This window comes from Scardinius erythrophthalmus (assembly GCF_964197995.2).
Source record: "Scardinius erythrophthalmus genome assembly, chromosome: 4".
NCBI lineage: Eukaryota > Metazoa > Chordata > Actinopteri > Cypriniformes > Leuciscidae > Scardinius > Scardinius erythrophthalmus.
The window spans coordinates 16,938,918-16,953,771 of NC_138224.1; the positions used below are offsets into that span (position 1 = coordinate 16,938,918).

Genomic DNA, 14,854 nt, shown 5'->3' on the forward strand with positions numbered 1-14,854 from the left:
GATGAAAAATGCAGCAACACTTCTGTAGCAGGTGTAGGATCTTTAAGTAGTGAACTCACATCTTGTGTACTGGGCCTCCGGCTACCATCTGGAGAGCTATCCATAGATGACTCACTCTGAAGATTTAGAGATTTCTTGATCATTTTGTTGCCTTTCACCAAAATAATGCCTCAAATCAATTGGCCAGAAGTGACCAATCATTTTATGACCATCACCACTGGTAATAACTGTGCCCACTTGGTCAATAGCAAAAGTGTTAGTGCCCTCTTGTGTCAGTTCAATAAACTATTAACAGCTTTGTCATTGCATAATCCATAAGGGTTCTGTTATCAATATTTTGGTAATCATTTTTATTAAATATTGGGTAAAACATTTTCACTACTTCTCGCTCACAATAACTAGATTAGGATTCTTCTTAAGTTATATTTGTGGCTTTTTGGCTTTTTTTTTTGGGAAAGAACAATGCAGAGGAGACAGAAAGCAATGGGAGGAGAGAGGGGAACAGGATCAGAAAAAGGACCTCGAGCTGGGACTTTAACTTGGGTTGCTCAAAACGCTACTGTGCTATATGCCAGAGCACTGACCACAAGGCTTTAATTTTTTTATTTTATTTTAAGTATCGTTTTACAGAGATTACACTCACAAACAGCAATTTCTAATAATTAAATATTTTAAGTATATTTTAAGTACTGAATTATATTCATTCTATAAATTTCCATCAAGATTTTATTGTTATTGAAATTTTAGGCATATCTACAGCAACAACACTGGGCACTTAAAGTCAACAACTTTGCAGATGTGGTCTTACCTCTTGTGGCAGAGGGTGGTTGGGAATCTGCAAGGGTGTTGAGGGCTCAGTACTGGGTTCCTCTGGTCGTGGTCGAGGAGGCGTGGCTAGCAGCAGGGGTGTGCCTGGTGCATCTGTCGACTCTGTTCGGGTTGGGGTGGCACAAGGAGACCCGTATGGGGTGGAAGTCTCCGACATACAGGGATCGAGCGGACATAAGCGTCTTTTCTTCAATGGGGTAGGCAATTCTGCAAGCACACGGACAGAGTAAGATTGAAAACGGCTTTAGACAAGCTTTAAGACAATGAACTTTCAGTTGGACAATGACTGCTGACCAACCTGGTAGAGAGCAACTGCCGTTGAGGGGTAGAGGGCTGTAGGACTCGCCGTTTATAGAGGGGCTGAGAGGGCTCTCACTAGGCATCAGCAGAGAAGGGCACCCTCCACCTGGGCTGGTGGAACCCTCCTCTTCTAAAGCTTGCTTCAGCCAACGCTACACAAAACACATGGAGTTAGACCAGAAACTTGCTAGCCTGAATATAAACGCTTCAATGTGAATATTAATGTGGGTCTGAGCTGAAATTAGATTTTTTTAATATCATCCACCAGGTGACTATTTTATCTTTCGAGAGGCAAAAATCAATGATGAGCAATATCAATATGTTACTTGCTGACATCTCTGTTTAATGCAGCAATTTTACCTTCTTGCAGGAGCCAGTGGTAGGTGGTGTTTCGGGCATTTCTCTCGAGCGTCGCCGTCCCGTGGGCACTCCGGGAGTGCTGGGGCTGCGGTTGGCTAGAAAAGGAGAGGAGAAGCGGACGTAGTGTTTGGGCGTGCTGTAGACATGTGAGCTGCAGGCCATGCCCGGTAAAGAGTTCAGCTGTGTGGCCAAGACCTCAGGATCACTACTGATCCGCAACGGCCTCTCAGGCGGAGGTTCCGGGGTCCGCGAAGCTCCCTGCTCCTGTTTATCAACACCCATCCATTCGCTCACTAAGTGCTGTTGGGAAAGAGAATACGCAGTTATAAAACTCACAACAGATAGCTGTGACATGCATTTTATGGAAGCTAATGGGAAGGAATTCTACCTTTTTAGTTTTGGGGTACTTCTGTCCACTGCGGCATGCTGGGGCGGGAGAGCCGCTGTGTGGTGGGCTGGTGTCAGGGGCATGTGGCGGGGGAGCTTCAACCTCAGGGGCCGAGGGCATCTCTCCATCAAGAGTCTCTGCTGTTAAGGGCTCTAAAGCCTCACCAGGGGAATTAGGTGGCAAGTCGGAGCAGGCGCTGACCGTGCGCGTTCGCCGCCTCTGCTGTCCGATGTGAGTGCGGTTCCGCGAGAAGCTTTTTCTCTGTTTGTTACGGCTCACCTTTGCTGGCTTCAGACCAGGCTCCTCCTTTACTACCTCTAGCATGGGCTAAAGGTCAAAACAATGAACGATTGTTTGAATACTTACAATTAGGAGGAATAAACACACTTACAAAAAAGATAATTTCCTTACATACACTCCAGTTCAACAGTTTGGGGTTAATTTTTAGTTGTTGAAATAAATAAATACTTTTATTCAGCAAGGACGCATTAAACTTACCAAAAGTGACAGTGAAGACATTTATAATGTTACAAAAGATTTCTATATTAAACAAAAGCTGTTCTTTTAAAATGTAAGTTTCTATACATTAAAGAGTTCTGAAAGAGTACTGTGATACAATTGTTTTCAACATTGATAACAAGAAATGTGAAAACTCATATTTGCCATCACACAAATGAATAACATTTTAAAATAGAAAACAGTTATTTTAAATTGTACTAATATTTCATATAATATTTTTACTTCATTTTAGTTCAAATAAATGGATATAACTTCCAAAAGTTCCAAAAGTAAATGACGTGGTTCATCAAGTAACTGCTGTTTGTGTGACTCAATGTCAAGCTAGTAAGATTCAGTTGTACAAGAAAACGCACCATGGATTTAGCAATTTTTGCATGTGTGCATCATTGAAGGTTACGTACCTGTAACAGGACCGGAGGTTCAGCCTCAGGTGTAGTAGGGGGCTCTTCCTTAATGTCGCTGCGTCCACCAATCTCCCCTTTAGTGCCGATCCTCTCTAACGCTTGCTCCCTCCGCTTTTCTCTCTTCTCCATACGAGCAAACGCCTGCAGAATGGCCTCCATCTTCCTCTCTTCACGTGTCTACATGATTGACAGACAGAAAGAAAGGAGGAAAGAAGACAACAGAGAAAGGCTGAGTCTATTTTCTGGCTGACAGTTGGGAACCCAGTTAGCCACTTAGTGCAATCAGCAGGCCATAGCCAGCAGCAAAGGCGGGAAAAGAGAGAAATGGGACACTTCTCTTCTACTCAAGAGGAAATATAAGACACCCCCAGGGTGTGAGAGGTGGCATGTATGTGTGTGTGTGTGAGTTTCTGTACTCTCTCATGTCCTACCAAAAAGATCGGCAACAAATACCACACGAGGGTGTCTTCAGGTGGGCCATGTTGAGTGACTGAGGGTCGCATGCCTGGACTTCAGTCTCAGCATGGGGTCAGTGAGCACAGGACAGTGGGGTTAGTGTGTGGGTTCTCCTGTACAGTAACAGGCAGGGGAGTGGGTTGGGTTGGGGGTTGTTCAGGATATGAAGGGGTAGGTTTACCTCCTTGTTTCTCAGAGCTCTGCAGCAGGAAGCCCCTGCGCTGTGACGATGGGACTCCTCTGCCGGGCTGCCCTGAATGGTGCCGAAAGAGACAGCCATCAGGGTTTAAACACACACAGGCCTCCAGCTTGCTCACACCCCCATGCACACACTCATACGTATCAGCCTAGTTCTTATTGTATGGGTAGTGTGGTTGGGGTTTAGAGCTTCAGTATGGGCATACCACCGAAAGGTTGCCGGTTTCTGGGCTGGAAGAATTGACAACGCTCCAGTCTTTAAACAAAAAATCCCTAACGTCTGAAACAGGGAGCGAGATAATTTCCTCACCAACAAACTAGACTGGCGGGAACAAAAATTCAATGTGGTCTTTTGGAAGTGTCTGCTGCAAAATACATTCTGTTTGAGCTACTCAAGTTAGTAGAGGACTGAAATAAGATTTTAAGATTTAAGATTTGTCCAGTTGCAGCAGGAAAAAAAAAAAAGAAAGCTTAGGGAATTTCCACAAATAATGCAGCAGTCACTATTAATTTATCCAGATAACACAACGTTGTTTATAGAAATGAGCTATTTCCTGCATTTTTATGTTAATGGAATTTCAGAATTGGTTGTCAGTTTTATTTTCCTGAATATTCCAGCAGTTGCTGCCAACTTCTTAATGTTCAGAGCCTGTTTTTCACACATTTTCCCATCTCCCTTTAACCATTCATGGCAAGCAAACAACAAAACACCACACACAGTAATGGCCACATCAAAACATTCACATAAAACATACATGTTAAGTGAGAGAGTTACTACACTCTCTAAGGTTGATCGCAAGCCGCTATGTAACCAACAGCCAAAGCGATAACACAACCAGACAGCTCCATGCACGTTGGTCCGTGCATTACTAGGGTTAAAATTAAGTTTCATTAAGTAAAACAATTCCCTGTTAGGATCTTTGCAACTTTACAGTTGTGTGACTTTGTAATTTATACCCTAACATATTTTGAATGTAAAGGTTTTTTTGTTCAGGATTGTTGAATTTTGGTAGGAAGCGGTTTTGAATAGATGCTTGATTACACATAAATGGTAGTAAACGTGCTTTTAACATAATTTTGAATGAAGAACAAATATTTAGGGGAAAATACCACAAAAGTGGGTTCTATGTTAACATGTAAAATCAACTCCTAATGACATGCATTGTGCTCAAGTAATTTCAGAATTTCATACACGCAAATATTCCAGTTAAACGTGATCTCTCACTACTAACATGGTCTTGACATTTAGTCAGAGGAAAGAGATGATTGCAGAAGAAATACATGGTCTAGTTCTTAACGTCCCATCGTGGAAACCAAATAGGCTCCATAAAAGATGAAGAATGAAAAAGAAAGACAAAGCAACAAGGATGAGTGCCCTCGTGTTACCCTCCAGGAGGTTAAACTACACAGCGACAGGAACAGAGAAGCGGTGGCGGCAGCAGCAATATTAGCAGGAGGTTTATAGGGGGTGGAGGGGGGAAGAAAGGAATGGTGGAGCATTCTGGGAGCTGCCCAAATCACCACACAGACCTGGGAGGCAGAACGAGGAGGGGAAAAAGACAGGGTGGGGGTGAGGGCAGTAGCGTTTCCATGGCGACCGTGTTTGCCATAGCTGTCATTTTCCCCTGGAAGCACTTACCATCTTCCTCCTCCTTTCTGCAATCTGCTCCTCTGACTCCATCTCTACTTCATTGCTAATGGAGGTTTTCTCTTCTAGATCCTCTATTAACTCAGGATCCTGCAAGAGGGGGAGAGGGGCCTTTATCATCGCCTGGCTACAGACCAGGAGAGGAGCATTAGAGAGGGAGAGAAAGTGTGGGAAGGGTCGATTCGCGCCCAAATTGTGGCCGAGATCTTGGGTCAGGCGGATTATATTGTACTTAAGGGAATCTGTGCATCTACTAAACAGATCAGAGCGGATTTATGTCAGCATTGTGGACAACTCTTCCAGGATGTCCTGAAATTTACGGTCTTACGAGCACCAGGATGGCAGGGAGCTACGAGTGTGGATTCTTTCACGCTTTCACAGCGTGGCAAACAAGCAAGATTTAATATTCTGCCATCCGCCACCATTGAAATATAGGAACATAAGAGCAAAACAATGAGGAAATATGTTTTCTGGTGATCAGACACTGTAGTTAAGGCCAGAAAGGAGATGTGGATGAGTAAACAGACCATTAGAATGTCTGAAAATATCCAAAGAAAGAATCATGCACAGATTAATACACAAGGATAATTTTTTTTACATGCAAACATAAAGGGTTTTTCGACCTTTATAGATGACGGGACCCCCCCACCCAGACTCTCAGCCAACCCAGGGACGCCGAATAGATTACAAAAAAGCTAGATTTTCTCAGTTAATAACTAATAAAACCTTTTATCAAAACATTAATATAACATTAATATTATTTAATGCTTCTAAGATTTTTAGTTTGAAAGCATATTGAAAACATCAAATTCTTCTCCTAGGACCTTGCAGTAACTTTCATGGATGACAGGTGTGTAGATTTTCATTTAAACTTTTGAGGATAAGTATGAGATTGATTTCACTGACAGCACTGTGCAGGTCTATCGTACCTGATTGTTAGATATGGAGAGCCGGAGAGGAGAGAGTTTTCTCGGTTTGCCGTCATTGAGCGTTTTCCCCTTGGACCCATCACAGTCCATCGTGAGGTTCTGGTTCTGTCCGCTCTCGTCCCGCGGAGGCTCTTTGTCCTTGCGGCAACGCCGTCGTGTGCTAGAGCCCAGATTCTCCGTGGGCTCCAAGTTATGCTTGAGCACAGGGCATTCCGGATTGCCTTTCAAACACGCACAGTCCACCTTATATTTACTACAAAACAAGACATGGAAAAAGAAACAGAGGAAAAGTGTGAACAGTAAATTTTAAATAATGTTTGATGCTTTGCCACAGTGGACCAATCAGAATGAAGAACTGATTCTTCACAAGCCGAATGGTTGTAAAAACAGTAAGGCCGTATTTCTGGGCTGGACTGGCACAGGGTGGAACAGTTAAGAAACGAGAGCAGTTTGGCCCGACGGTGGAAAAGCAGCTAAATATTCCAGATAGAAGTGTCATTACACAAGTTAATAGGTGATACTCAGCCTTGGCGCGTGTGCTTACCAGCTGCTGTAGTCATAATCAAAGCCAATGGTGATCTCGCTCCCCTTGGAGATGGACCTCAGAGAGTAAATGTATAAATGCAGCATGCCATCCTCGATCACGTGCCGCACCTCAGCATTGGGGGTGCAGGAGCGACGGATGAACCGGGCCTCATTCCCGAAGCTCCGTGCGTCCACGCACATTTCCAAACCGTCAAACTTAGAGTAGAACAATACAAAAGGGTACGGCCTGCGAACAAAACAACAGCATAAACAAAAATACACAGCAGAATATAAAATAATACACAGCAGAATATAAAATAAACGTTCAGAGGCACAACGTGGCCTTTCAATACCTCTTAAAGAAGTAGCCATTGGCCTCAAACTGTTGTCGTAGCATGACCTTCCCTCTGTACTCGATTATGAGCGAATCGGCAGCCAAGTCCCGCGCAGCCTTCAGAATGCGCTTGTTCTTCTGTACGTGACTCTGAGAGGAAAAAAATTGATTTGAAAATTGAAAATTGAAAAAGAGTGATTTTGTTGAACAAGGCCACACACAACGCTCCAAAAAACGGACCAATATTGTGGTAGAATTTGTATTTGCGAGTTTATAATACCTCTACAGGTGGTTTGAAGGCTGCGGTGTGTGTATTGTAGGCTAGCGTTTTGCCATCTCTGGCTTCTTTGACTCTAAGCAGTAGCTGCACTTCTTCACTGTACTGGTTACTGCTGGCTTCCTCATAGCGCTCCATCCAGGACTTCATCTTATTCTCCCAAAGAGAGGGAGGATCTGTCGGCTCACACTCTGGAGCTGAGCCCTGAGGACGCACATATGCACAAGATGGTAAACATGCAGCCTAAGCATATGTAACACACATTTTAATAGCTATTTGTGAGTTGTATTTTATCAGCTGTAGAGCACTCACCTTCACTCTAGATGATTTTCTAGAGCCTTCACGGAATGACTGAAAGACAGAAACAAGCCGATATCAGACTTTAAAGCAAGTGTAGTAACCCATTGACATTACATGATATTCGGTGATATTCAATTGGACACAGATACAGGACAGGGCTAAATCTGACACATTTAAAATTGACTACGGTTTAAAAGTTTGGGGTACCAACTTGTATGCAAGTATGCAATAAATTGATTAAAAGTGACAGTATAGACATTTGTGTTACAATGTTTCTTGAGCATCAAATCACCATATTAGAATGATTTCTGAAGGATCATGTGACAATGAAGACTGGAGTAATGACAGGAATAAATTACATTTTAAAATATATATAAAAATAGAAAAGAGTGATTTAAATTTGTAATAATATTTAACAATATTACTCTTTTTACTTGTATTTTTGATCAAATAAATGCTGATGGTAAAACTTTTCAAAAAAAATCTCACTGACTCCAAACTTATGAATGGTTGTGTATATCACAATGTAGTCAGTACATATATAGTTAGTACACTTCTCACTATAGATCCTTATCAAATAAGACAATTAAAATTGATAAAGTAAAGAAAATAAAAAATGTAATTAAATTAAAATCACATTTGCTTGTTTATGCTAAAAGTGTTGGTTGTGCGATTCAGACCTTCTTGGCCCTGGCTGTAGCCTGGGGCTCCTTTTCTCCGCTCTTCTTTCGTTTCTTTTCAGTCTGTTTGTGACCGAGACGTGCTGTTGTGAGCGTTATGCTGGTGGGGGTGTGCTGAAACGCTGTGTACAGCTCTAGTGGAACCTCATCCCCACTTTCTGTAGCACTGGTGTCCCCGTCTGCAACAATGACACCCAGTATATGAGTTTGTATACCAAATCCAACCTAAAACATCATTGTACCATTGACATTTAACCCTCAACCTTAATTATAAAATAATGCCTGTCTGAACTAGTGCTAGTCAAACAGGTTTTTTTATTTTTTTAAGATTCTGGCGGTTTAACGGCAAATCAAGTTTATTTTCCTTTATTGTGGCTTATTTTACTGTCAGAAGTACAGAGAATATAAAAACATTGTAAGGACAAATGCAAATTTACTTTTAAAAATGGTGGTAATCAAATCAATTCATAAAACTAACAATTTAGTATGGCGGTATTTTAAAAATACATATCGTTCGCAAACCTAACCAGTTTACCGCCCAGCACTAGTTTGACCAGACACTATTGCCCTCAAAGCAGTTTGACATTGAATCAAACTGCAGTTGTATTGGCCAACCATCTCCAGCAGGTGGCATTAGAGTTGGAGAGCTTACTAAATCTCTAGTAATGATTGACACCACTACAGGAGAGCTTCTTATAGAATTGCCTGTAAAGATTTAAGGAGGGTCAGGTTTATATTTCATGTTATACAAAGGCTCATGTGATCATGTATCCATGTAGTGTTTATATACAGTGCAAGTCATCAGACTCTAAAGTTGCTTTGTCTACAGCTGAACTGTGGGAAAAAGCAGTAGTGGCATTGTTTCTGTGGGAGAGGTTGAACGTGTCTGTAGGTGTGTTTGTTTTTGTGAAAACTCACCAGACATGTTCTCTCTCTTCCTGGTTTGCAGTAGGATGGCGTGCTCTCGGTCCAGGGTGCGTGGCTGACAGCGCTCACACAGGTAGGTCTCGGGAATGTGCTGCCGGTCGATCCCCATGCAGTCTATGTGCTGCCACACACTAACACACAAAGCCAAAGAAAGATACGGGTGAGAAGTTACTCTCTTTTGGTAGTATCTGACTGTGAACAAAGTGACTGACAGATCTCACTATTCAAACATTCGATCAACTGCCTGAACTTGTATCAACAACAGTTTTCATCTACACACAGAATTCCCAGCACTTTTAAATGTCTTGTTGACAGCACTGATCTCAAAACAAAGAATGTGATCTGAACTCAGCAAATATTAATGTCACCATTTAGAGAGCGGAAAGCAGGTAATGCTGCTTCAAAAGAATAAAGCTACAAAACCAAAAAAACATTTTCTACCTGTAGTGTGGTCTTTATTTAAACGGTGTATAAAAAAAAACAGTCTACTGTCCAATTACATTAAATACTTGACAAAAAGACTTTCTATATAGAAAGATGGTGCACTCATATTACTTATGAATGGGAGAAAGTCATTGCATCACTGCAGCTGCCGTTAGAAGCTCCGGTTGTTATAGAAACAACAGTCAACTCGAGCTTAGGACTGTACATACGCATTGGCTGGTCTAGCCTGAAAAATAAGCTTTTTTAAACACATAAGAAACAACATTTATGGGAGAGTTCATGTCAGATTTTGTTGCTGATCTGAAATATGTTATTTAATTGTGAGTTTAGCAAGCAATTTTGGAGATTACGGGATTCCCCCGTTCAAGTAGATAAGATTTGGTCTTGGATGCCAGAAATAGCTGACCTGGAGTGTTGCAAATATGGCTGCTGACGAGTGAACAGACTTTGCTTGTAAAGGATATTTCTGTTAGGGATATTATATTATGGATATATTACTCAAATTCAACATCAAGCTAGTGTTAAGACTGGAAAAACTGGAAGAGAGGGCAACTCTCTGAGAGAACAAAGTAAATTAACATTTGAACTCACTCTTGTGCACCAAGTCTCACCTCAGAATCACCCTAATCAACATCTTTCCCCCTTCCTTCATCTCACGCTGAAGCCCCGTCCACACTACTGCGTTTTCGTTTAAAAACGGAGACCTTTTGCTACCTTTTGCACCTCCCGTCCAAAATGGCAAAAACGGAGACCCAAAACGGAGAAGTTTAGAAACGCTGCCGACCCGTTTTTCGTTTTGAATCTCCGGAGGGGGTTTTAGTCTGGACGGGTCAAAACGGAGGACTTTAGAAACAATGACGTAGTACAGGCTCACGCTCGGCTCTATAATTGGGTGTCATCAGTCATGGCTTATATCTTTGCTAGCAGCTGTTGTGCAAGTAAATTCTGCATTTCACAATGCTATAACTGCCTACATGCGCCGGAGGCAAGCTATTATTCGAGCGATCTGTGACAATTCCTGTGTGCAGCGGCGGTATCGACCGTACATGGAGCGTCGGTTTTGGGTTAACCCAGGAAGAACCAGCGCATGGTGGGATAATTTTATCAATGAAGTTGTGTTTACACCGGCAAGCGCATGCCCAGTGTTGGTGAATGGTCACGTGATCCGCGTTTTCAGTCGTTTTAATGTGGACGGAGATCAATTCTAATACGCCGCTAAAACGCTGGTGTGGACGGAGATCGTATTCGTTTTAATTCTCCGTTTCTAAACTAAAACGCAGTAGTGTGGACGGGGCCTAAGATCACCAAAATTCACCCAAGAATGTATATGGTTTAATGTGAATAATTATCATACAGTATTACACATGTTTGGCATCATTTGAAATGTCTCAGTGCGACTGGTACAGATGTCTCATGACTCAAGAAGTAAAACAAAAGGTAATAAGGTATTTAAGAGTTTAGAGATAATTCGCACACAGAGGAGGGTGTGTCTTCCAGGCAAATGGCATCCTGCTCTCAAAGGTGTAAACTCTGAACTCTGTTAGCAAATGTTTACATTTGAAAAGAGGTTTCTGCCTTGGTCTAAGTATTTAGGGAGATGCTGAAGAAGGCTTGTGGCGATTTGTAGCTCAAATTAGCCTGTGATGCAGAGAGTGGCCAAGACTCTCAGCATCATGTATTTTATAATGTCAGGTTCGCATCTTCTCTCTTTATTCCAGAGCATTTGATGTTTTGTATTTATTATCTTTGAACTGATTATGAAATTGGCATGATACATTTACCTGACATAATGTTACATTTGATTTTATTCTGACTGACTCTGAAATTGTTTTCCCAAGTAGATTAAACAAATTCGTATGTTACCGCAAGTTTTGCGTCAGACTAGTAACGACTAATATTTGGCACTAATTCAAGTGTACGTGTTTTGCAAAGACAAGAAGTGAATTTCCGTTTAGGGCAGCAAAAGTGCTGCTTGACTACTTAGATAACTAGTTTAGATAAGTGTACCTGGGAAACCATGGCATGGCCAATCCAAAGACATGTAAAGTTGGTTGACTTATATCTGTAATAGTGGCCATACCTCTACTGAAGTAAACATTACTTTAATTTCAAGAGTATGCTATCACGGGGTCTATACCAAAGTATCTTTCATTGTATAAGCGTGAATGCGACCGATCTCAGGTATATAGCAATTACCTCTGTTTAGTGACCGAAGTTGGCGAGCTTGTGATCGTGAGACCCACGTTAAACAAGGTGTGAGGACCTTTGAGCAACATAGCTTCCTAATATGAACAATCAAATGTATTGCTAAACTATTATATAATTGACCAATAACCAATTGGCAATCTAACTTAAATTCGAGGTTGTGATAAAATGGAGTCAGATATAAAATGGAGTCAGATAAAAGCTTAAATGGAATTAAATTACTTTGCCACGCGGAAAGACAGTAACACGCAGAGACCTTCACCCGTTCTGGCGGAAACCCTTATTTGAACCGATAAATGGGCTTACACTAGAAAACAAGAAAATATCGTACAAAATTACACGATGAAGGGTTTGCTGAAATGCTTTTAAAATAGGGTCTGGTTACTATGTTAGATTGTATAGCTTTTCTACCAACTTAAAATACATTCTTACCCTACACCTGGGGCATATCTGTCCCTTTGTGGTATCTTTGCCTTAGGCTAGCTGTGATAGTCGGTGTTACACGGTGTTCAGCCGCATACATCGCTTGCCCAACACGGTAAAGTAATTAAAGCCATTTAGTTCAGTTAGAGAACAGACACTACAATTAAAAACTGAACACGTCTGCTCAATGCAGCGTGAGCCGAAAGAGAGTCGCAGCACAGATCAGCAGTAGAAGTCAGATTTCATTTATCACATGACGAGAGTGAGGCGAACTGACTGACAAGACGATGGCAGAATATTTAGTTTCAAAGTGAAATGTACAAGCGCCTATTTGGCAAAACTTTGGATTGAAACCCAATGCCAATAGGGAATCATTAATTAGGCATTCTGTAAATGTCACTTCTAATTTACAAGTATACCACAAGAATGAGGCAGCTGTGCTTTTTCATTTTGTTAATAAAAGTTCTATGTTTTCAATAAGCTATGTATTAATATTGTCATTGCACTGTTTTGTTGTTGTGTTTTTCATTCATTTCTACATTACTAGACTCTGTACAGGACCCACCAGTTGTACTGCATGATTTTTTCAATAACAGGTCTAGTCTCAAGCAGGGCTCCAGACAGCGACCAAATGGTCACATTTTGTGACCTTTTTTCCTGCCGATGTGACTATATTTTGTTTGAGATGGCACTGGTGCCACCACCATGTTGCCCAAGTAATAAGAGCTGCCATTTCTGTTGCATATAAGAAACATCAATGGTAAACAAAATGAAAGTGGAACGAAACTGCACTACTCGTTTGAGCTGCGCTGAGTGGACAGTTTATCAGCTCTAAGCAATAATAGAGAGTGCAGCGAGAGCTCAGAACAGGTTTACTTGTGGGCTGATCTCGATCCCACAACACTATTGCTACACATCGCTGGGAGTTCCAGTGAGAAAGTGTTTGAATTCACAGCAGTATTAATAACATCGCTGCGAGATCTAGTGAGAAGCATTCAAATTCAGTACAAATCTCTTTAATAAACCATAGATATCACATCAAACAGCGCTGACATGGAAACCATGAGAATCATTGTGCAATGAACAAACAAGTTATAGAAGGCTTTTCAATCCACAAATCACCAACACCGACTAATTAGCCATTTCCACTCCCTAACACATGGAAAAGTAGGAATAGTCACAAAAACTTTTCTTCGAATTGTGACAATTACACAGAAAGCAAGTAAAGAGCGCTCCCTTTATAATCACCGCTGTCGTCAGTTCAGTATGATACTATAAAACAACAATGGTATATTTAAAAAGAGTATTGAAATTGTGTTTTTGCACGTTACTGTTGTTAATACAAGTTCATTTCAAGTACAGTACTTTACTGTCCAATATACAAATGTAATATTATTAGTAACTGCACTTTTTAATGCAAAACAATAGCAATTTTATGATTAAAAATCCCCCAGCGCTACCAAATCTGTCTAACTTAGTGGCACCGGTGCTTCTGCTCTCAAATGTTAGTCTGCCCTGCTTTGCTTTTAATAGTAGGCTACATATGAATTAAATCAAATGAAATGCAACATGGACATTTTTACCATACAAATGGGGCATTTTGTCCTCATTCTATCCAATTTGACATATACAGCTCTCTACTACCCAGAATCAAATATTATGTTAAAAAAAACAATTATTCAATTATTATTTAAAATAATATAAATTACATCTATCCTACATTTAAAATATCTGGGACATTTTTGTCACTCTGTGGTATCTTTGCCCTCTTAACTGCTTAGGACCCAACAGTAGTACTTTACATGATTCTTTATAACAGACCTTGTGTCATGACCTAGTCATTTCCCCAGCATTTTTAGACACTTCAAGCTAGATAGGCTGGGTTTTAAAACACAGCCATGAACTTCATAATTACACATAAAGTAGACGTAGTTTGGACATGTCAAATTGGCATCAAGGTGTGTGGTCCCACCTGCACTTGTCGCAGCATATCATGTAGCCATCGTCATGGGTGAAGCCGCAGATGCAGCGTGTGATGTCAGCACCGTAGCTGCCGTCTTCCGAGGTGCTGAGCGTGGTGCCACGCGACGCCTCGTCCTGCCCGCCGGGCACGAACAAGTTCTCGCCTGGCCGGCCCGCGGGCACAAACAAAGCCTCTCCTGGTCGGATCAGCACCGAGGGAGGCGGGGATGCCGGTGGGGTGGGTGGGGGTCGCGCCCCATAATTATGGTCCTGTCGAAGAGCGCGGGAGAAAGTCGTTAAGCATAAGCAGGATCAGATAACACAGAATGTAGATAAGCAGGTCAAGGCTCTAAGGGCGTGGAAGTGCAGCAAGGTGTGTTTGTTGGGGGATGATACTTACGGCATAAGGCAGACCGATGTAGCCGTGGGAGTGGTGGGAGCTGCTGCTGTAAATCTGGTGAGGGTAGCTGGACTTCTCAACTACCACAGAGCTCGCCTCCACAGATTCTGGTCTACTCCATATACACAAACACACAGACAGAGAAAAAGAGAGACGGGAATGAGGAACAAGCCTGACAAGGCGTGAGTTTTTAAAGTATACAAAAAAAAAAAAAAAAACAGGTTTGATGGCAGTGGAACAAAAGGGAATGGAAGAACAAAGCTTGCTAGGAGAAGTTCATTCAACTACAAATCAGTTTTTTTGTTGTTGCATCAGCCAATACATATTTTAGCACAACACAGAACATG

General features: G+C 41.6%; 1 protein-coding gene across 8 annotated transcripts in view; it reads right to left on the reverse strand.

Annotated features, from left to right (window-relative positions):
- kmt2e (lysine (K)-specific methyltransferase 2E) overlaps nt 1-14,854 on the reverse strand; it is a 38,575-nt gene that overhangs the window by 4,705 nt on the left and 19,016 nt on the right. For 4 of the 8 annotated variants that reach the window (XM_081364174.1, XM_081364176.1, XM_081364175.1 and 1 more), the window contains 17 exons: nt 14,508-14,619; nt 14,118-14,377; nt 9,065-9,204; nt 8,147-8,325; nt 7,479-7,517; nt 7,170-7,370; nt 6,909-7,039; nt 6,575-6,802; nt 6,031-6,283; nt 5,093-5,191; nt 3,437-3,508; nt 2,797-2,976; nt 1,877-2,203; nt 1,489-1,788; nt 1,127-1,280; nt 809-1,035; nt 60-116 (listed from right to left, as the gene is read on the reverse strand). In XM_081364174.1, coding sequence (XP_081220300.1) covers nt 60-116; nt 809-1,035; nt 1,127-1,280; nt 1,489-1,788; nt 1,877-2,203; nt 2,797-2,976; nt 3,437-3,508; nt 5,093-5,191; nt 6,031-6,283; nt 6,575-6,802; nt 6,909-7,039; nt 7,170-7,370; nt 7,479-7,517; nt 8,147-8,325; nt 9,065-9,204; nt 14,118-14,377; nt 14,508-14,619 — 2,959 coding nt within the window. The remainder of the gene's footprint in view (nt 1-59; nt 117-808; nt 1,036-1,126; nt 1,281-1,488; nt 1,789-1,876; nt 2,204-2,796; nt 2,977-3,436; nt 3,509-5,092; nt 5,192-6,030; nt 6,284-6,574; nt 6,803-6,908; nt 7,040-7,169; nt 7,371-7,478; nt 7,518-8,146; nt 8,326-9,064; nt 9,205-14,117; nt 14,378-14,507; nt 14,620-14,854) is intronic. The other 4 variants (XM_081364177.1, XM_081364181.1, XM_081364178.1 and 1 more) reach the window with 3 other exon arrangements.